General features: G+C 38.9%; 1 protein-coding gene across 2 annotated transcripts in view; it reads right to left on the bottom strand.

The window, feature by feature from the left end:
* Positions 1-25,235, bottom strand: part of USP4 (ubiquitin specific peptidase 4) — a 56,991-nt gene that overhangs the window by 15,876 nt on the left and 15,880 nt on the right. Inside the window, exons 9-15 of one of the 2 annotated variants that reach the window (XR_005555573.1) lie at positions 23,399-23,572; positions 19,585-19,743; positions 17,663-17,887; positions 13,179-13,262; positions 12,150-12,244; positions 5,787-5,911; positions 152-288 (exon numbers count right to left, since the gene is read on the bottom strand). Coding sequence is in view for 1 of the 2 variants with exons in the window: in XM_039334013.1 (XP_039189947.1) it covers positions 97-288; positions 12,150-12,244; positions 13,179-13,262; positions 17,663-17,887; positions 19,585-19,743; positions 23,399-23,572 (929 nt within the window). In the remaining variant the exon portion in view is untranslated. Of the gene's footprint in view, positions 1-96; positions 289-5,786; positions 5,912-12,149; positions 12,245-13,178; positions 13,263-17,662; positions 17,888-19,584; positions 19,744-23,398; positions 23,573-25,235 lie in introns of those variants that run through there. The other variant, XM_039334013.1, reaches the window with a different exon arrangement.

The following is a 25,235-nucleotide window of genomic DNA, read 5'->3' as shown; positions in this document are numbered from 1 at the left end:
TGAATGGTTACACTGTCATAAGTTGAAGAATGCAGAATATTTGAATATATATTTATAACCATATGACTAGTGTGCCAAAATGGGGCCTATACTCACCCAATTCGCTCCAATATAACATTGTACAAATAATCTATTGTTAGTTTGTGTTTGGGTACAGCTATGAGCAGCGGTTGGCCGTAAAGAACTGTCCCTGGGGTAGCACTGGATTGCCTTGCTTTCTTTTCTCTGAAGTAAACTGAGAGCGTGACACATTCAGCACTATCTTCAGTTGGTTTACAAACTTCATATCTGCAAGAAGAGAGAGAAGATCAAGAACTGTTTACTATCACTCCAGGTGGAAGAACATGTACTTAATTCATATGAAGCAGATTCCAACTGAAAGTCAGAAAAATATTTCTTAGCTGTAGGAACAATTCAACAGAGGAGTCAGTTATTCAGAGTGGTGATATGTTGCTTTTTATTGGATATATTCATGCATAAGCTAGACAGAACCTATTATGAACAGATGACGTTCCTTCTGATCCTCTTGACTTAGTACTTTTCCTTTTTTCAAATTATTATTATTAGATTTTTATCATGCCTTTTTTTTCAAACGAAAGAACTAAGAACTTGTTCCCTCTAGAAAAGAGGAATGCGTTGTTGCTAATCAAACATATTCCTCCTTTCTTGGGGGATCAAAGAAATACATTTGGGAGTAGCCCATCCAAGAACCTAGATACCATTTTAGTGGTACCTGACATTTGTCTAAAATGGTTTATTTCATTCCTTCACCATTTCTGAGACAGCTGGTCTAATAATTCAACAAGTTTTCTAAAACCATGGCTTGCCCAATCATCTCACTTTTGACAGAGGCACTCTACTTAGAGTACATTTTCAGAAAATTGTACGTCAACTGTAAAGCTGAAGCTCTGTCTGTTCTGTATTATCTGCAGCTGAATTAAGAAATAGAGAGGACAGGTACTATTTTAGAGCAGTACCTTGATTGCTATGTTAATTATCACCAAACAACTGGCCTGATATTCTACCTGTGACTAAGTTCAGTTATAACAATTCATACCACCATTCAAATATGATTGCTCAAACAATCTAGAGTTACCATTTGAACCTGCTGCCAAACCCCTATTGGTCTCCTGTTCTAGAGGTTTTCCTTTTTCTTCAAGAGCTAAAAGTTGCTCAGCACTTAATTTTTATTTTTAGTTCATATTATGAAGACTTTCTTTACTATTTTCTCTTGAACAATTTGAAATAAAATGTGCACTCTTTGCTTTTCAATAGTTACTATTTGTACTTTCAAAAAAACTATTTAAGAAAAAACATTCTGCTTCCTCTCAAGGATTAATTAGATGATGCCAATAATGTATATAACCATACTACTAATATTTTCCCTCCGCCCTTAACTGTTCGAGATCATGTCTCCTATTTAATATCTACATAAAGTCCTGAAAAATGCTATCCTGAGAATCACACAGGATAAGGCATCATCAGAATTCTGATGATATTACCTATTTCGACTCTTGGTGACCTAACTAGTGTAATAATGGTTAGCTCTTCCACCTCTAGTTACGGATGGAGATGCACTACCCCAGGCAGAACTGGTGTGTAATGTGGGGGGGTCCTCCTGGACTTGAAGTCGTGCTTGAGGAAAAGGTGGCAACCATGGCTAGGAGGATCTTTGTACAAATTCATCTGGATCAGGCAGCCCTGCTAAAGGCGTTCATTCCTTGGTGAGCCCTCATTTGAATTATTCTGTACGTGGAAGTCATCCAAAAACTGCAACTGGTCCAGAATGCAGCAGTGTGCATAATTATGGATCCACCCGGGTATACCCATGTAGCAGTGCTACTTTGTGAGCTGCACTTTTCACTGGTGGCTTTTGAATTCAGTTCAAAGTGTTGCTTGCCAACACCTTGAAAACCCTTCATGGCTCTGAAACAGAATATTTGAGAGACCATCTATCTCCAATTATTTTTACCCACCCTAAAAAGTCAGACAGGGTTAGCATATTTCAAGTCCTGTCTATTAAACACAGACATCTTCGAGACATGTGATTGCTGTGTGGTTGAGTCTGCCTAGTGCAGAGGTAGGCAACCTTGGCTCTTTTATGACTCATGGACTTCAACTCCCAGAATTCCTGAGCCAGCCATGCTGAGGGGAAAGGGAGAGTTTCCAAGCTGAGCCATGCTGGCTCAGGAATTCTGGGAGTCGAAGTCCATGAGTCATAAAAGAACCAAGGTTGCCTACCCCTGGCCTAGTAGAACAGCACATCTGCTCCCAAGATTAAGATTTGGACACTGCTGACCATGCTGGCATTTAGAAAAGCCCCCAAAACCTGGCTCTTCCCTTAAGCACTGTGCCGAATTTAATTTTTAATTTAATTTTAGTATGGCCATTCAATCCAGAGTACTCTGCGCAGTTTACAGAACCCCCCCCCCCAAAAAAAGTACCAGTAAAACAAAACAATACCCATAAATAGGCAGCCTGGACTAAAACAACTAGAAAAACAAACAGTACAAAAATATGACAGAAGCCTCACCAATAGTTAACAACCATATTAACTCGAGGTTTAGAAACAAAGCCAGGTCTTAAGAGTTTTTTGGGTTCTGTCCATATATCTTTTGGATGCTGCTCCAGAGGATAGGGGCATGACACAAAAGGCTTGTTTCCTCAGTCTACAACAGTGTTTCCCAAACTTGACAATTTTAAGGCATGAGGACTTCAACTCCCAGAATTCCACAGCCAGCAACGCTGGCTGTGGAATTCTGGGAGTTGAAGTCCACATGCCTTAAAATTGTCAAGTTTGGGAAACACTGGTCTACAAGATGGAAGCATTTAACTGAATCACCTGGAGTGCACACCCTCAGCCTAAATGTACTGGGGATGCAGAAACAATTGGAAATAATATGGTTCAGATTATAATACTGTAATCCAATTGTGGCTTGTTTAATAATCAAAGTTTAGAAAGCATAATTTGACACAGAATGTGAACTTAGCAATACATATTTTGAGTGGTGAATATTATGGAGGATGTTGCTCTTCATTCTCAAAATATTAATTCTCAAAATAGCAAAAGGATATTCAGTAACTAAATAATGAATTACACAAAGTCAATTTTAGAAGTCCAGATCAACCCGTAGCTCATTATACTATTATTTCTGATGATGAAAATTCATTAAACTTTCAAAGCAAAAAGAAATTCAACCACAGTTTTAACTAGGAAACTATCGACATTTGACACCAAGCTAAATCCAAAAATGCTAGGGAATTTCTAAAAGCTTGGCATCAAACAAATCAGTCATCAATGGACATATAGCACACACACATCCAATCTACATACTTTTTTAAAAAAATACAATCAAAATTCAAGGAAGGAAACAAACAGCTGAAAGTACAGCCATAGGGGTTCCATAGGGTTCATTACTCTTTGCATTCCTGGAGCATTTGACATCAGCTGAAGCCGCTAGGTGAGGTCACCACAGGGTGAGATAGCATTGGTATGGAGAACAATAGGCTTTGGTAGAACCTTGGCAAGACTGAGCGGATCTGCATTTTGGGACTATGGATCTAGGACTTTACCATTTTTTGTACTGGAGGGGATGGTGCTACCCCAGTCACACTTGGTGCATAACCTGGGAGTCTTCTAGAATCAAGGTTCCTGCTCGAGTCATGGCTAGGAGGGCCCTTGTATAGCCTTGTGTTATACACCAGTTATGCCCCTTCCTAGACCACAAGGCTCTACTCACAGTTGTGGTCATCTCCAGAGTGGATTACTGTAATATGCTCTACATGGAACTGTCCTTGAAGACCATCAGAAGCTTTAGGTAGTGCCAAGTGCAGCTGCACAAACAGTTTTGGGTGTCCCTAGTATGGTACACGTTGTACCTCTGTTCTGCATGGCACATTGACTGCTGGTCTGCTTCCAGGTTCAACTCAGGGTGCTGGTTTTGAACTTTAAAAGCCCTACATAGCACAGGACCAAATTATTTGAAGAACCACCTCTTCACAATTATATCTAACTGCCCCATCAGATCTAGCAGAAGGATTATATTGCAGTTCCCATCTGCCAGAATTTCACCTGATGGGACCCAGAGGATGTGCCCTTTAAAGGCCCTTGCCACTTGTTTTTTCATACAGACTTGAGGATCCTATGGAGAGCCTGCAACATGGCTATATTATTATTCTACTGCAATCTTGCCTTCTGATATGTCTATTTTAATTGCCGTTATATTGTTTTAATGGCTGTTAGTTGTCCATTGCACAAAGTCACATTCAGTGACATGGAAATTGCTGAACAATTTCTCCTTCATCGGAAATTATGCTTCAATCACATTAGGATGACATTTCCAACTACTGATAAGGAAAGTACAGGTAGTCCACACAGCAGCCATTTGAAGTTGAAAAAATAGTTTTACAACCATTTACAAATATTTACCATCTTTGTGGTGTCCCTAAGTCACATGATAGCCATTATAATCAGTATACAATGTCCTATGCCTGTCCTGTGTTTTTTTCTTTCTTTTTCCTCTGCAGAGCAGAGAGATTGGAAAGAAAGGGATTATAAGAAAATAAAGTATATGCTCTTTTGCAGTTAAAAGCAATGCGATCATACCAGCAGCACAGGGCTAGGAGTCATAGGTGTGCTGTGCAATCAGCCTACGGTATTCCCTTGAAATCTCCTTCTCTCCAATCTCTCTTATAGTACTATCTTCACATCTCTTTCTGTCCAATCTCTCCAGGCTGTGAGAGAGGTTTGGGGAGAAAAAAAGCAAGCAATTCCTTTAGGCAATCTTTCATTTGCCTGACATTGCCCCTCACAGCATGGCAATAGCAATAGCATTTAGACTTATACACTGCTCCCTAGCGCTCATGGGGCTTTTCCCCCACCCCACTACTTATTGGAGCAGAGAAACTGAAGAGGAAGAGATTTTAACAAACTGTTTCATCTTTTACACATCAAAAACAATGCAATCACGCTGGCAGTGGGAAAGGATCAGGTAAACAAGATTTTCTACAGGAATTGCTTTCCCCCCCCCCTCCTCCAGAGCAAAGAGACTGGAGAGAAAGGAATTTCAAATGTGTAAGTTATTTGTGTACTGCACCTGCCATTCCCAGCCCTCAAGCAGGCACTTGAGCTTTCCAAAGGGCAGGGGAGCGGTAAGGAGACAAAAAGAAGAAATTAAACTGACTTATCTTGTCTCTTTCCAGCCAGAAAGCATAGTCACGGTCATTGATTTCCCACTTACAGATTGCTTTTCCCACTTAGAGTTTTCAGTATTGTTACGCAAAGACTGCCTGTAGAACTTTCCCGGAATAACTCTGCTTCAGGATGTATAAGTCAAGGAAACAAAATTCCTAGCAACATATTCTATCCTAGTTGTACATCCCTCATAAAATACATAGATACAGGCTATTTAGAGAGATAGAACACAAGGGCAGATGGATAACTTTTATGTTTCAGACACTAAATTGTCAATAGCTACTCAATCATCTATTATCCACATACTTCTGGATACTTAAAATACTTAAGAATAGGTAAAGTAGAAAATATGGCATTCATTGGTGAAGTTTTATAAATTAAAGATGACCTGCAAGCCATTTTGACAAAATGTAATGAATTCTAAACATATGTGCTGAATACCTCCATTTTCCAGGCTAAAATATCCAAAACCACTCAAAAATATTATTATATTTCCTAGGCCTCAAGTTCCAATGCCAAATAAAAGATGAAAGGAAGAAAACAACAACAAAGAAGTTGTATGCTTGGGCAATGCAATTTGACAGGCACTTACCTGACCCCCTGCAGCCTGGCTCCATGCTCCAGCAGGATCCTTGGTGATTTATGTCATCACCATGATGGCACATGCTGGGGCGCTACATCGGAGCAGGAGCCTATTGGGGCTGGACATCATGGAACCTAAGGGGGAAAAAAAAAAGTGTCCAGCTGTGTGCTGAATGCCTATCTTAGTTTAGCCTGGAGGAATTCAGCACAAGCAACCCACGTTGATTAATTTTGTCAAATTGATTTGCAGATCACCTTTATTACTATCAAGTAATGAGGCCATACTTAGAATACTGCATATAGTGCTGGTCACCACGATACAAAAACGATGCTGGGACCCTAGAAAAATGTGTAGAGAAGACCAACAAAGATGATAAAGGGTCTGGAGGCTAAATTGTATGATGAACAACTGAAGGACCAACATCTGTCTAGCCTACTGAACAGAACAATTAGGGGGGACAAAATAACCGTCTTCCAGTACTTGAGGGGTTATCCCAGAGAAGAGGGGATTGAAAGCACCAGAGGGCAGGACAAGAAGTATGGTAATAGGTGGAAGCTTGTTAAAGAGAGATCCAACCTAGAAATAAGGAGAACAATTAATCAATGGAACAGCTTGCCTCCCGGAGTTGTGGGTGCTCCATCACCAAAGGTTTTCAAAAAACAAACTGGACCATCATTTGACTGGGATGGTATAAAGTCTCCTGCCTTGAGCAGGGGATTAGACTAGAAGACCTCTGAGGCTTCTTCTAGCCCTACAATTCTATGTTATGTGTTCAGCAAGAGAATCAGTTTTCTTTCTAACTGCTACTTTCATTGCTAAAACGTATTTGAAAAATACAGTTTCCTTCCACCCTTATAATTAAGGAGTTCTTCACCGCTTTTTATTTTATCACAGTGCCAAGTAACTAAAGTACACAGTAGACCAACAATAGAAAAGAATTTGTATGCAAAAAAAAATAAAATTAGTAGTTTCAACAGTGGTTTTTGCTAGTTGTGAATTCAATATTTGTATAATAATCCTTGATTTACAGCCACAATTGGAACTGGGATTTCCATCACCATAAGATCATAAACTGAGACATCACATGACCGCATTCACTTAGTGACCACGATCCCAGCTTGCCCAGCTGCTTTTAATGGAGAATCATGGGTTATGAAATAGAGGGAGTTCCCGGTAAGAAGCATGGGGAATGCTACAGGGATGTTGCGGAGGTCCTAGGAAGCCTGGCATAGGCCATATGTGAATTGGCTAGGGGCGCAGCAGTGTGACGCAAAGCTGCCATGCCCCAGGAAGTCTCAGTTGCCCCATCCAGCCCAGTAGCACTTAAAACTTCAGGGGCTCTGCAACTGCTTTGCCTGCTTATCTCCCCCCTTCATCTATGCCTTTGGGCCACCCTGCATAGTGGCACACAATGGCAGCAGAACTGGTGCTGGGACTGAAATAGAGGCCTGGTGGTGGCGGCAACTGTCTGAGACTGCTGAAGATGTCAAGCCTCTACTTCAGCCCCAGTGCTGTTGTTATCACTGAAAAATGCCACCTCAATCCCCACATTGTGGCCAGCCATACCATCACCATTGTGCAAAGCCCCAGTGGCTATAACAACAGAACTGTGCAAGTTTGCTTTTGGTATGTCTCTTCCCTTTCTTATACCCACCTGAATTAGGTAGATGTTTGAGAGAGCTGCTTATGCACACTTTCTGCTTGTTTTGGACTTTAACCATGTTTTTCTCCTTGTCGCTTTGGTAAGGGATCTGTCAAGGTCATCTTCCTTACTTTCTATATTACCCTTGCAATCACAAACCTTAAAACCAGGTTTGTGATTGACAAACCAGAATTGGGATTATGGATTTAAATGAATTTTAATGTACTGTTTGTTCAAACAATAACTTTCCCTTGATAAATAATACAGGTATTTCTACTGAAATAGATCTCTAATGCTAGAGATTAAATACCTAAGGATAGGAATTACTAAATTGATGAAATACAGAAAAAACATTACTGGATTCTACACTACAGGTTTATGTGTACTTAGAAACAAAAATATATTTTGAGTTCTAAACTATGATTGGACAAAATTGCTAAATCAATTCTTTATCCAAATGAATAAAAACAATATACATATAAAATAAGGGGAAACAGAACATAGTACTTTGAATTTTCTGCTAAATCTTAAAAATTAAAAGATAGTTTCCATTTGTAGGACTTCAATAAATATATTAAGAAAAACCACATTGATGTATTTGTATGAATTATTTTCCTAAACTGATACAGTTCAAAAAGTATTTTCAAAAAGGTAACTGGCAGATTTTAGGTATACTAGATCCAATAGACAAAGTCCTGCTTTATCAGAAGATTTAAATATTTGTGACAATAGAAAACATCACTGGAAAAGAGACATTATTTCATGTCTTTTGAGACTTAAGAGATTAGTTTGTTTAGGCCAGGAGTAGGCAACCCAAAACACTTGAAGAGCCACTTGGACCCGTTTCCCACCAAAAACAAAACACCGTGAGCCGCAAAACCCTTTTGATATCTAAAATGAAGATAACACTGCATATATCCTTTTTTACCTTTATTATAGGTGTGTGTGTGTTTGTGTGTGTGTATGTATGTGTATATATATGTGTGTGTGTATATGTATGTGTGTGTGTGTATATATATATATATATATATATATATATATATATATATATACACACACACACACACACACATACACACACACACACATATATACATACACATACACACACAGGTAAAAAAAGGATATATGCAGTGTTATCTTCATTTTAGATGTCAAAAGGGTCTCTGTCTGTCTCTCTCCCTCCCTCCCTCCCTCCCTCCCTCCCTCCCTCCCTCCCTCTCTATCTGCCCTTGGTCTGCCACTCCTCTTCCCCTCTTTCTTTCTTTCTTTCATTCTCTCTCTTTCTCTCTCTCTCTCTCTCCCTCCCTCTCCTATCTGGCAAGCTTCAAGCTGTTGTCCAACAAGCTCAGGGGTAGGCAACCTCCGCTCTTTTATGACTCATGGACTTCAACTCCCAGAATTCCTGAGTCAGCCTAGCTGGGCTAGCTAGCTCTCTCCTGCCCTTCCTGCTTCCTGCAGAGATGCAGCAAAGGGAGGAGCTCCGCCCAGTAAGCTTTTCAGCTCATCGGAGAACACTGTGAGTGCATTCTGTTTTACACACACAGAGAGGGGGGGGGCAGGGAAGTGCAATTGCCTCTCTCTGTCTCTGTCTCTCTCTGCAAAGGCAGAGGAGGCTAGGAGCCACAGGGGAAGGCTCAAAGAGCCGCAGGTTGCCGACCTGTGGTTTAGGCATTATAGCTCTCATTGCTTTTTCTTTTGCTTAATAAGAAAATTCTTTCAACTGCATTGTAATTAATCCCTACCTGGTCACTTGTGTCATATAAAGATCCCTTCAAGGAGAGCAAGCAATATTACATTTGATAATTGCAAGGTAGGCTATATGTCAGTCATTAATTTAAGAACATACAGGCAGATTAAATTTGCCAAAGGTTTGTTAGTAATTCTTCTGTTTAATTTACAAGACTGCTCTTCATTCTTTTTCTCACCGAAATCAGTATTCATGAAAAGGAAATGGAAGTTTATTCAATAGGAACTTACAAAATACTGTTTTAATCATTTTGGAAGTGTTTCAAGATCAAAACAGGATTCCAGAGTGCATTTGAAAAAGCCCATAGACCTAAACATAAAACTAACAGTAAAAACATAAAAGAAATAATAGGTCTAGAATAAAAGAAAAGATACATGTGGAAGGAATGCTGTAAGTTTGAAGGACTTTTACTAGAATTACATAGATTTCCAGTTTAGATGAAGTATCATCCCACTGTTATTAGCAGGGGGAATTACTAGCATGGGGAAAAATTTGTTTGTTTGGAGTTGATTGATAGTTCAATTACTTTTAAACAACATGATTTTATATAACAGTCTAGGCAACCTTAATAACAACCTTTGCCACCCAGTTACCTATTGAAGTAAGAAGGAGGGCAGGCCATGTGTTCCTCGGCTGTGCTGCGGCAACCCAAGTGTTTGGCTTGGTGAAATGGGGAATGAGACCTAAGGCCCAGGGGAACCCAGTAAGAGAGGGGAAAGACCTGTGGGACCCAAGGGGCAGGGAGCACGGGGTGTGTTGGGGGGGAGTGAGGAAAGCCTTGAGAGCACCAAGGCACCTAGCACATAGGCCTCCAATGGCCTCTCCCACTTTTGGGGCACCCCATGCTCCTCTTAACAACCTGCATGTTCATTTAACTATTCATGGGGGAGAGCCTCACTTAATGGTCATCATGACATGTGACCATAATGGGCAGGCTCCATTATGGTTGTATTTTGAGGACTACATGTAGCACCAAAATAGTTCACAATATGAAACATAATCTCAACTGATTATGTTTAATGCAGAAAATTGAACCTCGGGCTAATCATTTTTCATTTACTGAAAGAATTAAGCTTCTTATATTGAATTGGAGACATTACTATAATTATAGTAATGGGGGGAACCAAAAAAACTCTGTGGGGTACTTATATATGAATAATAAAACACATACTGGTAGTCCTTGACTTACAACTATTTGTTTAGTGACTATTCAAAGTTGCAGTGGTGCTGGAAAAAGTGACTTATGACTGGGTTTTTTTTTTTTTTTTACAGTTTTGACCCTTGCAGCATCCTCAGGGTTATGTGATCAAAATTTGGATGTTTGGCAACTAGCATGTTTGGCCCTTGCAATGTCCTGGGGCCATGATCACATTTTGCGACTTTCTGACAAGCAAAGTCAATGGAGATGCCAGATTCATTTAACAACCATGTTACTAACTTAACAACTGCAGTGATTCGCTTAACAACCGTGGCAAGAAAGTTCGTAAAATGGGGCAAAACTCACTTCACAACTGTCTTGCTTAGCAATGGAAATTTTGGGCTCAACTGTGGTTGTTAAGTCGAGGGCTCCGTATAGAGGGGACAAAACTAAATATGTAGGTAACAGACAGAAAGCTAAAATGTCTCAATACATAGTGATAAAAAAAATGAACATATTTTAATAGTATTTTTTATAAGGTGAAACCACAAATTATAGTCAAATATATGGCAAGTTTTAGTTCCATTGCATTTTATGCTATTTATTACTGAAGATCTGTTTGAGAAATTGGCTAAATAGGTACTACTTAGTAAAGTATAAATTGTAGTTTTAAAAATGGTATTAATGTGGCTTTCTGGTCTGTTGTCTAATGTTTTAGTGTACCGGTACTTAATATTTTTAATAGGCTTCTACCTATTTTATTTAAAAGCTTTTAATAGGTTTACTACTATGTTGTTTTAACATTATTTTGCCCTATACTTAAACAGCTTTACTGAATTGTACCTTGCTTCTAGTTTGTTTTTATTAATAAAACATGGACTTGAAATGTCTATAAATAAAAAATACTATATCCTGGTGCACAACAAACTTTAAATTCTATCCAGTAATTTAATATTAAAAAGGGACCTTTCCTTTTTTTGGAAGTTTCCATAAATTATTTCATGGAAAATGGGTGACATATGTCAGTCTGTCCCCAATAGGATCAAAAATTCTAGAATGCCTGTTTGTACTTAGAGATTTAAAGCTTGTTTTACACACTTCATTTCTTAGATCCTCATAGTAAACAAACAAAAATCCTAATCAAGACATCTAACCTCCTTACATAAAAGCAGAAACCTTTCCAGCTATCTCATACATAATGAAATTGATTACTATTCCATAGACTGAATTTGTATCTGTGTGAAATGAATACAAAATAAATGTTATGCCAAACTAATTTGTACCACAGCAATGTATTCACTACCACATTCTCATCCAAAGTAAATATAAGGCAATAATCACTTGCTTTGTTTCAAAATGTAATACATATTTACAGTTTCATAGGCCTTTGAACATGATATTCAGCAATAAATGATTACAAATTTATGCACAGCCACACAAAGATAATTGATAGAAAGGAATATAGTATAAAATGATTTACTGAACTATGATATAAAATTTAGTTTTCTTTCAAAATATTTCATCTTTGTATGCTCAGTGTGTATAAACTAAATTCTTTTCAGTTGTCAGTTTCCTATACTTCTGAGTGCAGCAGATTTTTGTTCTAATTAAAAAAACTATTTGAATATTTGTTGGAGTTTATTAAAAGTCAGTATAGCTTAATAACTTTAAAAATCCTAAGATAATATTATCACGGTAATAATTGGTATGAACCTTGTCCTAGGAGAATAAGTAAAGACCATGCAGTACAGACCACATTTTCTTTTATCAGTATGTGCTAGTCAAGAATAATACATCTAATTTTCCTAGCAGCTATTCCTTCTAGATATTTGATTTACTCACACAAATATATTGTCCTTTGGCATAATATGAGTTAAGCCTTCATCCATTTGGAAAATTTTCTGGAACCTGTGATTATAGACCTCTGTCACCACCATCTAAAATAGCAAACAGTTGAAGAACACTAATTAGAAAGCAGATGAAGTGTTCAATACTTGCCAGTATTGAGATACTTCCATGAAAGTGGTTCACAGAATGACAATTAAACAGAATTCAGATAGAAGAAGCAATAATTCTCTTTGTATTTGCCATAAAAATACATATTAAAATTGGAAAAAACTGTAACTAATTGTTTCAGAAGGAGTAAGGATTTGAAGAAAAACAGATGCTAGGAGGCAGGGTAAAAATAATATCAATTATTGATATTATTATATCAAATAATAATGATATAATGACATAGTATCATTACATCAAAAATTTTAGTTTGATAAATAGCACCTAAATATCTGAAAAGGGAAGGAAAGCAGCTTCTGATTCTACCAAAACATTGCAGTTCATAGATTCAAACACCTTTAAAAAAAAAATCTATCAGTGTAGCCTAATTTACAAAACAGACTGAAATGGACTGGTAGAAGCGGACAGCAGTAAGCTTAACAACAATAAGGTTCCAATTTGGTTATATTCTAATATTTCTAGATCTGCTCCCAGAAAAATTAAAACTTTCAAGTTTCGCAAAATTATTTTTGCCCATCAGAAGCTACTCAGTACTATACTTCCTCCAACTACCAATTAAAAGAAAAATGGTAATTATAATTCTGCTCCAAACATGCTTTCCTAAAGAATAAAAAGTTAAAATGATTGGATTAACATTAAATAAGAAGCTTTTAATTTTTTTTAACAATGCTTAATAGAAAGCAAAACAAATTCTGAACAATTTTTTTTCAATCAGTAAAACATATTACCTTGTCTGTTCTCAGCAGAAAAACATACTTATTTATATTTTATATTTATTTACACTATAACATTAACATTCCAAAATTCATCTTGCAAGTTCTTTAAAAAAAACGGTAAAGTTTTATGCTTTATTCTTACATTTTCTGCAGGGATCCCAGAAATTTTGGACAATGCGTCACACAGATCAGATATACCACCCATCATGGGCACTACTATTCGGAACTGGAATTAAGCAAACATTAAATTTAGACTAAACAAAGAACATAACCCTTGGTAAAAGGATTTTCACTATAATCAGTTTCAATATTTCTCACTACTGATTGCACCTAATTTTTAAAATTGAAAATACACTAAAAATCTGTCCTGCAACAGATCATTTTGTTGTAATCCCCTACTGCAGAAAAAAAAGGACTAAGAAATTCACACCTCAAGCAGTCTAGTCTGTGTTATGTGTTCAATTTTAATTTTGTTTTCTCTTGTTATTTAAGGATAAAATGGAAGCTATCTGTTTTGGTCATAAAGGCTTTAATTATTTAATAAAATATAATTGGAATGCACTATATATGAGGCTGTATTGGAAAAACATTCACAGAATTCAAATACCGGTAAGTGCTTCACTTACTTTTTATGAAAGCCAGTTGCTCAAATTATTTCATTCCACTGTTACATCCATTTGTTTATCTCTGTTGATTTCTTATTTGAATCTGAATACTGTTATGCTAATTATTTTAGTTTTTGTATCCCACCCCAATTTGCAGATTCTGGGTGCCAGTGATAATCAGGGCATAAATTATCCTAACTACACCAATCATATTACTGATATCACTAGGAAAGGACTTGCCGTGTATCAGTAGTTCAGTTACTAGGTACACAAGACAAGGCCTCTGTGCTAAAGGCTGAACGATGAAACTTTAGAAGACCAAATTGATTGATTGATGATGCTCAATGCCATCTTTGGGTTGACAGAGCAGCTGCTCAGGCTTATAGACCTGGGGGGCTTCAACCTGTTCTCCCCAGGGGCAAACTCAGAGGCAGTCTGGGGAATTCATATTTGCTATGAACTTGATTTAGCTTATTGCAGGCCTGATTAATAAATGGGTGTCTGTCGCATACTAGATCTGTTTTTTTGTCTCAGTGGCAACATGATATGGTGTTGGGGAAATATTACCATTATTCCCTTGCATGGAGAGATCATTCTCTATTAACCCTGGAATTTACCATAGCATCTCTGAGTAAGGAGGTTGAACCTATTCAACAGGCCTGAACCAGGCACCTAATGAATCCAAATTTGTTTGCAAAATTAGCTTGGGGTTGTTGATTTGATTGATGATTTAGCTGAAGCCTTGGTTGCTGCTTGGAATGAGGTAACAGCAGCAGCTTTGATCAGAGGGTGTCTTAGATCTTCCCTTGCACAAATCCCACTATATCCTTACAGAGTATCTGTGGAGGATAAACCTGTGGAAGAGACACTTGCAATGCCATTGCAGGACAAGCGGAAGTGAATCCAATCATATAGAGGTTAGAGACTTTATTACTGGCTCTAATAAAATGTGTGGTAATATAAGTACTAAAATGTACTTATTTCTCTGCCTGGCAGTCCAATTCAGGGTATCCAGTCCCTATTTGGTTAAAAGGGACTGAGAGATTACCTGCAGGGTGGTTGTGAGGACTATTCTTGGCACCTAGTAGATAAAATTGCTCAGATTTGCTCTGAGTTGGACTCCTGGCCAAATCCTATATGAATGAATGAACTTTTATTATCAAAGTACAACATGTATACGAGATTGGCTGAGCCTCTCTGTGCCCCCCCCAACTCACAGTGACTATAAACCCACCAACTTATTACACCATGTGAGCTAATTGAACTGTGCGCCGCCCTCACAAGTCTGTTATGCATAAAATTATGTCCCGTTCAACAGCCTGACAGCCCATGGATAGAAGCTGTTCTTCAGCCTGTTGGTACGGCTGGTTATATTTCTATATCTCCTACCTAATGGTAGGAGAATAAAGAGGTACCAACCAGGGTGTGAGTCATCCCTGAGAATTTTCCTCACTCTTCCAAGGCAATGGGCCCTGGCGATGTCATCCAGTGGTGTCAGGGAACAGCCCACGATGGTCGTTGTTCTACCCTGTTCTTCCGCAAGACCCTGAAGAAGTGGAGTCTCTGTTGGGCCTTTCTGGCCACCTGGGCTGTATTAATTGTCCAGGTAAGATCTTCACAGAGGTAGACTCCCAGGAATTTAAAGGAGGAAACTCTCTTCACACAGCCCCCTTCAATGTAAAGTGGGGCAGGTTCCTCTCTTTTCCTCCGGAAGTCTAACACCATCTCCTTTGTCTTGTTGATATTCAGGTGCAAGTTGCTCTCTAGACACCATGAGGATAGTTTTTGTACCTCCCCCCTGTACGCTGTCTCATCTCCACTATAAGGTTCTGGGGTTTGGTCTTCTGATGTTATCTGGGAGTTTAATTTTTTTAGTCCTGAAGAAGTAGGCAGAATCCTTAGAAGATTATTATCTGTACCTCTTCCACTCAGGTTATAACAATATAAGACAGTTTTAGTCACTCTTGTAAATGACCTGTGGTGGGTTTGGAATAATAGTGCATCCACCCTAGCCCTGCTTGATTTCATGGTAGCTTTTAATATCTCCAACCAAATATCAACAATCCTTCTGGACCAGCTTAGGAGGTTGAGTGGGCACTATTTTGTAGAAGTTCTACTCCTTGTATCAGGGTTGATTCCAGGCAGTGTAGATGGGAAGATTGTGGTCTACCTTTAGGTGCCTGCTTTGTAGGTTGCCCATCTCCCTTTCAACATAAACATAAAGCTACTGGGAGAGATCATATGTCAGCATGAGGCGTAGTATCACTAATACACTGTTGATACCCAATTGTACATCTCTGACATTGTCTGCCTAAATTATGCTGTCATGATTCTGTTCTGGTGTGTAGAAGTTATAGGAATCTGGATGGGGAAGAACAGGCTTCAGCTAAGCTCTTCCAAGACTGAGTGGCTGTTGGTTTGGGGTCCCGTGAATTCAGGATCAGGAGGATTTCCATCTCTGATTCCGGATGGGAAGGCATTGCCCTATTTGAATTCAGTACGCAATTTGGGCTCCTAGTTTCAAAGCTCCTGCAGAAAAAGCAGGTGGCAGTTGTGACAAAAGGAGTTTTTATACAACATGGTCTTGTGTCAATTATGCCAATTCCTGGACTAATGATTACTCATGGCTTAAGTCACTTCCTGATGGGATTACTGCAACACGTTTTACATGGGCTACCCTTGAAAACCATGAAGCAGCTTCCTTTGGTTCAGAATGCAGTGGTAGGGATAGATAAAGGCTTTCCTCACTATGCCATTTCTCTGTACTTGTTTCCAATAGACTTCCGGGTCTGTTGCCTAAGGCATCTGCTTATCCTCCACACTTTTAATAGGGAGGGCACACCACAGATTCAGTGGTGTGCCTTGTTAGTATTGGCTCCTACTTAATAAATTGTCTTCAATATATAGTTGGTCCCAATCCTGTACACCTTTAGAAAGGAAGTTAATGCCTGGCTCTTTCCCCACCTCTTTGGGAGCAGATAGGTGGAATCTCAATTGTTATATTCCAGTACACTTTAGTCTAGCTAATTTACAATTTTAGTTAGCTTTTAAAGTATTGTTCTTGTATTTGACTTTTTACAGACTGTCCAGAGTTACTTTCTTGAGTTGGGTGGCCATATAAGTTTATAATTAATTTCTATCATAATTTGAAAGTATGCTTATAACCAGATTAGTGGAATATAAATATTAAATTATCTTAACCCATTCTTAAAATATATCTTCATAATTATAATAATTAAGTTATATTGAACTTCTATAACCCGCTTTTCAATTAAAATGATTAAGGCAACTTTTTATAATACGTAAAACAAATACTATACTCATCAGTTATTAATCCTAATTTTTGCAAGAGCAACAACAAAACCTGCTATGCCAATTTTATGGGAACTTAAAATATAAATATTACACAGTGGATAAATTGATGACAGTATTATTCATCATGAAAATAATTTCATTTGTTTTCTAGTCTTAGATTTCTGGCGCTATACACTATTCTGAAACTGGACTATTCAAATGAATACCCAAAATCAGCATACTGATGTGATTCTATACCCTGTGGATGGGCCTTTGGAATTTTTTATGATCCTTGACTTTTATTTTGTTGGCATAATTCTAAATAATCTCATAATTTATGTTCACCTCTGTTATGCATGTTTTTACAAATAATTTTTAAAAAGGGACAGACTTAACTTTATTTTACTTCAAAACAGATAGCAAAGCAATATCATCTGAGTGATTTTTTTTCTTTTCTTTTTTCAATTTTAAAAAAGAAATATAGCAGGTTTTGTAGGAGATGAGCAGGCAGAGCCTGAGAGAGGGGTCAAATGTCTCATCAGTCTAAGCCCCTTTGCACCCACAAAAGATCTATGTCCAGCCCACTTTGAATTCCACTGACACTTATCTACCGCCATTTTGCTTTGACAATTTGTTTGACAAGTTCCCATGATTGGCTTTAGAATTATTTTAATGATCTAAGAAGACTTCTGAAGCAGATTATAGTACCACTGACTTTTCTACTTACTTGCATAGGTTTGCGCTGTGGATCTGCAAACACCAAGACTATCTCCATGGATCTATCTTTCTTCAAGGGCAAAGGGAGTGTTAAATAGCAAAATGGATCAAAAGTTACTGAAATTTTAGAACATTTGGGGCAGACCAACGTGGATTTGAAGAGTCCGTGAAAAATATCTACAATTATAGAGTCATTACGCAATTGATGGTTCTCCCAGGCTTCCTTTGCAACTATCTATATAAGAAAAACAGATTGTAGTGAAACAGCAAATATTGAACCTAGTCAGTTCAGTAAATTCAGTTGAAACAGATTTCTTCTACAGGAAAGTTACTGAAATGTATATGTCTCAAAGTAATATAATATATGATACATGCTAGAAGAACCAAAAATCTTTGTGTGACTAAGGACTAGGTTTTCTGAAAAATTACATATTCCTATACCATCTTTGCCACTTCTGCTACCATAGACTATTGGTGAGAATTTATGAAATCACCTTTCATAAGGGTTTTAGAATTCTTTACAGGAAAGGTTTAACTAGCCTCTTTTTCATTACTTCCCTTAATAAGAAAAGACATATTTTTGTTTCAGTAACCTTTTGGCCCCATCAGTTCTCTATTTTATAGTTACTCTGTATTTTATTTCTTTCATTTTTATTGTTGAAGATTTCATTAAAGTGGAAAAAATACAAATTAAGCCAAAAAATAAATCAACATCTGTATGCATTCCTTTAGAAATAAAAAAATCAAGTTATTAGAAAATACACTGTGTCACGTATAACTGCGGATTAGTGTTATACACAAAAGCTATGACAAGTCACAAAAGCTATGACAATTTGAAATTAAGTATGCCATTATATCAAAGGTAACTCTGAGCAAAAATATTTTGTTCAAGTCAGGCTCAAATAATAGCTTACAATTTATATACAACTAAAACTCTCATTGTATTTATCATTTATACTCTGAAATTAGCTCAAATGATGGATTATACCACACCAATTTTTGAATCAAGGGTACCTAACATCTGCCAACTCAAAGAATATGTAAAACGTCTAGGACTCATTACTCCTCTGGAATTGAAATTTCCACAATTTCAGACTAGTTTTATTAGCAAAGCTGTGGTCACTGCAAGGTCCCCAGTTATGTGACTGATTTTCAATGCTGACATCAAGCAAGCAAAGTGAGTGTGGAAGCCAGCACTAAGTTGGAAGTTCTGCTCTCATTTCTTTTTTGCCAGCCTGTGGTCTTCTATTTATCTGTTTTGCCAGCATGTGGTCTTCTATTTATCTGTTTAGGTATGTAAATATTGTCTTATTAATCAAGTTTATTTGCCACTACAATTATTTTTTAAAAATTTATGATATATATTTTCCTTAGATGATCACAGGACTGTTCAGCATTGGAGCAAAATAGTATGCTCATTTAATTTAATGTTCATTCTAGTCATTCTGCACTATTTTCTCTCAAAGGGTGATTCAACGGATCACAGGGCTGTCTAGCTTAATTTATCAAATTTGTAAAGCCACTGACATCATAACAATGCAGTATAATACATTTTAAACAGGGCTATTCCAATTTTCCTAACTTTGAACATTATAAAGAAATCTGGTTAAAAAAACAACTGTGCTTAAAATTTCTTTTGTCAAAGAAGGAAAGAGGAGGGAGGTATTTCCAAATACAGGACAAAACCTATCTCATGCACTTAATACTAATCAACGTGAATAGAAAAACTGTAATCAAATCAACTCTAATCTTTCAGGCTTAGTAAGTGAAGAACTGGATGGAAAAAGGCTATCAAAAAGTTGATTATTGCTTGTATTATAAAGGAAATATAGATGTTGCTTCTCAGTAAGACAAGCAAAAAAGGTTGTTTTTCCTTTTCTTTCTTTTACAACACAATTGAAATACAAATGAAATATTTTTTTTAGAATATACCGAATCAGGTCTCCCATTAGCATCCTTCAATTCCAAATATGGTTTCTTCTTTACTCTGTTTAAATCCTCATGTAAGCCATCCAAAAGAAAGGCCAGAAGCTCCTGAGAATCTTGTTGTTGGTATCCTGAAAACTGAGGAGCAAAACGGCCAACCTGGGTCTAGAATTAAAAATGGAAAAAAAACGCAAAATAATTAGGAATATTGTTTATAAACTCTGTAAAGTGAAAGAAAACAATAACAGTACCCTCAATTCTACAGAATTCAATGTAGCTATGCTCTAGTTCAGGGCTTTTCAACCGGTGGTATGCGTACCACTTGTGATACATTAATGAGTGGAAGGTGGTACTCAGCCCTGCCTAGCCAAGTGTAGTGGGAGAGGGAAAGAGCCAGCACAGGCAAGGACTTGCAGTGAGAGATCCTCTGGAGCTGCAAAGGCCCCAGGCTCACTTCTGGCTCATCCTCCCCCATGAGAAAGGAGGAGGGGGCGGAGACAGGAGAGCCTATAAGAGGAGGCAGTTTGGGCAGGAGAGGGAGAAAGAGAAAAAAGCAGCAGCCCTGGGAGGAGGCAGAGTCAGCTGCACAGGAGGGGGAGGGGGAGGGTGGGGGAGAGGAGATCAAGCAGGCTGGCTATGAGCCGATCTACAACTGCTGTGGCAGCCACCTATGCTGGTAGCAGCAAACAGGCAAGAAATGCAGTGGGGGAGGGGTCACCCTCCAAGAGGAATGAAAAAAGGCAGCAATGGCTGGAGGTGAGGCACAGAGGAGGGAAGGAGATGGAGAGTGGAAGGATTCTTATGTGCTTTTGTGACTTTGAAGTTCTGGGATTTGTGCAATAAGGGCTTTGTGTTCTTAAGGAGTGTTCGGCAATTTCTATTTGGCTGATGGCTCGTGTTAGCTTCTATTGCTCTGCTGTTGTTAGCTTTAAATTTTGCTGCAAGGGATTTTGAAGTATTTTTCTCCTGAATGGATTTTGCCTGTAGCATTCCTTTACTTATGAATGGAGCCATTTCGGGAGGTTGCCTTAGCCGGCAGCCAAATAACAGCCTTTTTTTTTTCTTCCTTAAGTGCCGGCTGCACTCCCTACTTTCCTTTCTAGCCAGTAGCTAATTCTTAAAGGGGAATGTGCCTTTTTAAGCTAGTTCACTCAGCAGTTTGTCTTTTCTGTCTCTGGAGGCCTTTCCTTGTTTAATCAATATATAGAAGAGGGAAAATATGGGGGGGGGGTTTTCAAATTCTTCTTTCAGAAGGAGATGGGAATGAGAAAAAGGGAGGCAGGGAAGGGAGGGAGGAAAGGAAGTCCCGCCTTAGCACTTGGCCACCAACAGCTCTGCCATTGACTTTGCTTGTCAAAAGGTTGCAGAAGGGGATCACATGATCCTGGAACACTGTGACCATTATAAATATGAATCAGTTGCCAAACATCCCAATATAAATCACATGACCCTGGGCATGCTGCAATGGTCATAAGTGTGAAAAATGGTCATAAGTCATTTCAGTGCAATTGCAACTTTGAACAGTTTTTTTTGGGGGGGGGGGTCATCAAGATTTTGACACCTTGCTAGGTGGTACTCAAATATTGCCATATCCTAATAGTGGTACAATTGGTAAAAAGGTTGAAAAGCCCTGCTCTAGTTATATGTGTACTGAATGAGTAGTACTTACAATCAGTCTTTGAAGTTTTGGTTATCTACCATGGCAATATAATCACAATCCAGACACTTGGTTTACACTTTTATGATGGCTATAGTGTCCTGTAGTTACATGATCACCATTTGTGATCTTCCTAGTGGCTTTCTACAAGCAAAGTCAATTGGGAAGCCAGCAAGGAAGGTTGCAAATTGCTCCCGTAAATTACCCGTCACTTTTCTCCCAAGGAGCCTGCTCCAGAGTAAGAGATCTCATGGAACTCATTCTGCACACAACCTGCAACACCCCCTGCCTATATGCTGTAGCATGCACTTGCACAGCACAATGCCCTTTCTATGCCTGCCTGCACTCATGCAGAGCTGCAGCATCCCTTCCCCCACATACCTGCACTCACACGGTACTGCAGCATTCCCTCTACACTCCATAGCACTCATATGCCTGCCAGCCTGCTTGAGAATTTTCCAGGACCTGTCACTTTCTGACAGCTTTCTCTTTGCTTGTTAGAAGTTGGCAGAAAGTCACAAGTCATGGTCACATGAGGATCTTGCTTAATGACCTGTGATTCTGGTCTAATAGTGGTAACAGGACTTCAGTGATAAGCAATGCGGTCATGTGACATCATGCTTTACAACTGCACTGCTTAGTGATGGAAATTCTGATCCTGACTACCATTGTTAAATGAGAATTACCTGTAAAAGCACTGTAGTGGGGACATGCTGTGCATGTAAAGAGGGGTAACTTGAGACCAGAACATAGACATTTTGGTTTGCACATGGGTCTAGCACAGTGGTGGCGAACCTATGACATGCATGTCAGAGGCGGCACTCGGAGCCCTCTCTGTGGGCACACATGCCATGCCCCAGAGATGGCAACCATCCCTCTTCAATCAGTTGCCAAGGTCCCACATGGCCGGATGCATCCCAGCACGGCTTGTTTCCCTCCCCCATCCCTCCTGGCCTTGCAAGCTCTTTTCCCGGGCACGACCCACTGCATCACCTCCTCAGCTGTCGGCCGTCTGTCCAGCTCAGAAGCGGCTTCTCTAAACTTCTGGTGGTGGGCTGCGGATCCCGGAGTGCGCCGGTTGAGGGGCCAGCAGGCTGTGGCTGACGGACACTGTTGGCCCAAATGCGCTCACTGGCCTCTGTGTGCGGGGGCCGATGGTGTCAGGCAGCAGCCGCCCCGGCCCCTACCTCGCCTTACCCTGCGACAATGGCACCCCAGCCCTGCCTCACCTTGTCTCACCCCGCAGGACGAGCCTCCTGCCCACTGCCCCACCTGCCAGAGACCCCCTGGATCTCCCCGAACCCTGCCCGGCCCCCACAGACATCCCACCCCATAAGCAACATAGAGGTGACCACGCCCACCTTGGCCACACCCACCCAGTCTGCCATGACCACAGCCACGCCCATCCAGTGGGCCACGCCCACCTGGCACCCGGTGATAAATAAGTGGGTTTTGGATTGCAGTTTGGGCACTCGATCTCCAAAAGGTTTGCCATCACTGGTCTAGCACATAGATGTTTAGATAGGGAAGAGACCGATCAAGTACATCCTCAATGGTTGCCAATGGAAGATAGAGGAAAACAAAGTGTTTGAAAACGGGGAAGAGACTGGTGGACCAGTTAGGTACAAGCTGGTAAGCAGAAAGGTAGGTGGCAGGTTGGATAGGGCAGTATTGGCACCTATCAGAAAGGAAGAAGCTAGAACTAGGACATAGAGCTGGTGATTGAATGGATATGTAAAACAACAGCAGAGGTAATGGGAAGATATGATGGGAGATCTTGGCATAGAGTCTATGAAAAGGAGAATAAAAGGTAACAAAGGCAAGAAGTTTAACATTGTCCAATTCATTTGTAAGATACTTTTAAATTTTACTTGGATAAAACCAAGAACAACCTAAATGTTCTGGATTTTAGTTCAACCAACTCAGAATGGCTCAGCTAAACCTGTGTGACCTAATGTCTTTGCTTCATGAACAAAGCAAATTTTTCAATCTACATAACTTATTGCAAATGGGATTTTCTTGCAATTATCTTAAATTCAGTCTAGGCTTCCTACTGAAAAAGTTTAGTCTTATACTTCATACTATATAAACAGTAAAGCTTTATAGAGTATACAAAACATTCGAAAAGTCACAGCACTTAACTGTGATGAATATTACACTTACTTTGAACATACGAGGGGCTACATGAGAATTCCGACCAGACCACATTTGTTTGATGAGTTCTGCATACGCTTCTGCAATTTCTCCCCTCATTCCCAGAGGATTATTTTGGTTTATTTCAGCTTCATATTTATCTTCCAAGAAATAGTCAGTCAAGGGAGGTGTGTTACTCAAACACTAAAAAAATGTTCAGAGAAAAGAATTATGTGAGAAAATGATGCCCACAGCATACTATAACCCCCACACACAACACACTAATTACAATTTTTTGCTAAAATTGGAGGATGCTATTTAGAAAATTATGTAAGAATTAGTTAGGAATTGTATGGATATTGCTGGAGATCATAAAGCAAAAAATTCATTGGCTTGGACTGTCAGGTCCACCAGCATGTGCTGCCATTGTGCTGGAGGGGAAGAGGCAAAGAAGAAGAAGAAACGGGCAACATGATAGCAGTATTCCAGTATTTGAGGGGCTGCCACAAAAAAGAGGGCATCAAATTATTCTCCAAAGCACTAGAAGGCAAGACAAGAAGCAATGGTTGGAAACTGATCAAAAAGAGAAGCAACCTGGAATTAAGGAGAAAAGTCCTGACAGCGAGGACAATTAATCAGTGGAACAGCTTGCCTTCAGAAATCGTGGGCGCTCCATCACTGGAGGTTTTTAAGAAGAGACTGGACAGTCACTTGTCTGAAATGGTATAGGATCTCCTGCTTGAGCAGAGGGCTAGACTAGAAGACCTCTAAGGTCCTTTCCAGCTGTATTCTATTCTACTTGGGATTCTTTCATTTCTGCTGCACACTTTGGAATTAAGAAGGGAGACAGCATAGACTCCTTCTCAGTCTGTTGCTGCCAGGCTCCACTGTGCCCTGAGAGTGAACGGTTATCTGCCTAGCACCTTGGTGTTCTCAAAACATCTTCTTGGAATCACATTGGCTACCGGTGGACTGGTCAGTGGGGTTGGGATTGGGAAACCGAAAGAATTGCTTTACGCTTTGCGTGGGACCTTCAGATTCCACCTGACTTTATTGCAACCAGTTTTTCTCACTAAAAGTTATTTTGATTCAACTCAATGGATTCAAAAGTCTTACTTTCCTGAAGGGCCAGCTGGAGCAGGTCCTTACATGAACTATTTTATTTTTATATTTAACACTTTGCTTGGGTTTGTTATCTTTTTTTGTTTATAATATAAAATACAAAAAATACAAAAACAAATAGAAGGAAAAATGGGGGAAAGGGGAAGGGAAGAGTGTAGAAGAGGGAAAAAGAAAGAAAAGGTGTTGACTTCCGACTCTCTTTGGTGCAGCAAAATAAGATAGTAACATCAAACCTCAACATTTTACTTTTACATAATAGTATAAACTAGCCATCTATATAACAACAAATCTTAATTGGTAAAACCCAAAATCAAAGTTTTATTTTTTTTCCACCTCAAGCACAAAGTCCAGAAGTGGTTTCCAAATAGAAACAAAAGTACTTATATTTTTTTCTTTTATCAAAGCAGTCAATTTAACCATCTCTGCTAACTTGATCAACTTTTACAGCCATTTGTCCATTGTGAGGATCAAAGTATCCTTCCATTTTTGTGCATAAAGTAATCTTGCTATCATCAACATATATAACATCAAAGTTCCAAAAAAAAAAATGTCCAAGTCTTTTTCCATTAAACCCAAAAGAAAGGTTTCTGGTTTTATCTTTATATTCAGTTTGAGAATCTTTTGTATTAGAATATGAATCCTTTTCCAGTATTTCTTTGCTTTATTCCATGTCCAACACAAATGATAAAAAGCCCCTTCTTTACATTTGCATTTCCAGCATTCATTTGAGGTACCTTTATATATT

The sequence above is a fragment of the Crotalus tigris genome, unplaced genomic scaffold, assembly GCF_016545835.1.
Source record: "Crotalus tigris isolate CLP2741 ecotype Arizona unplaced genomic scaffold, ASM1654583v1 scf7180000017625.6296891, whole genome shotgun sequence".
Classification (NCBI taxonomy): domain Eukaryota; kingdom Metazoa; phylum Chordata; class Lepidosauria; order Squamata; family Viperidae; genus Crotalus; species Crotalus tigris.
The sequence above is the reverse complement of the archived record's forward strand: the minus strand, read 5'-3'. Positions and strand labels throughout refer to the sequence as shown.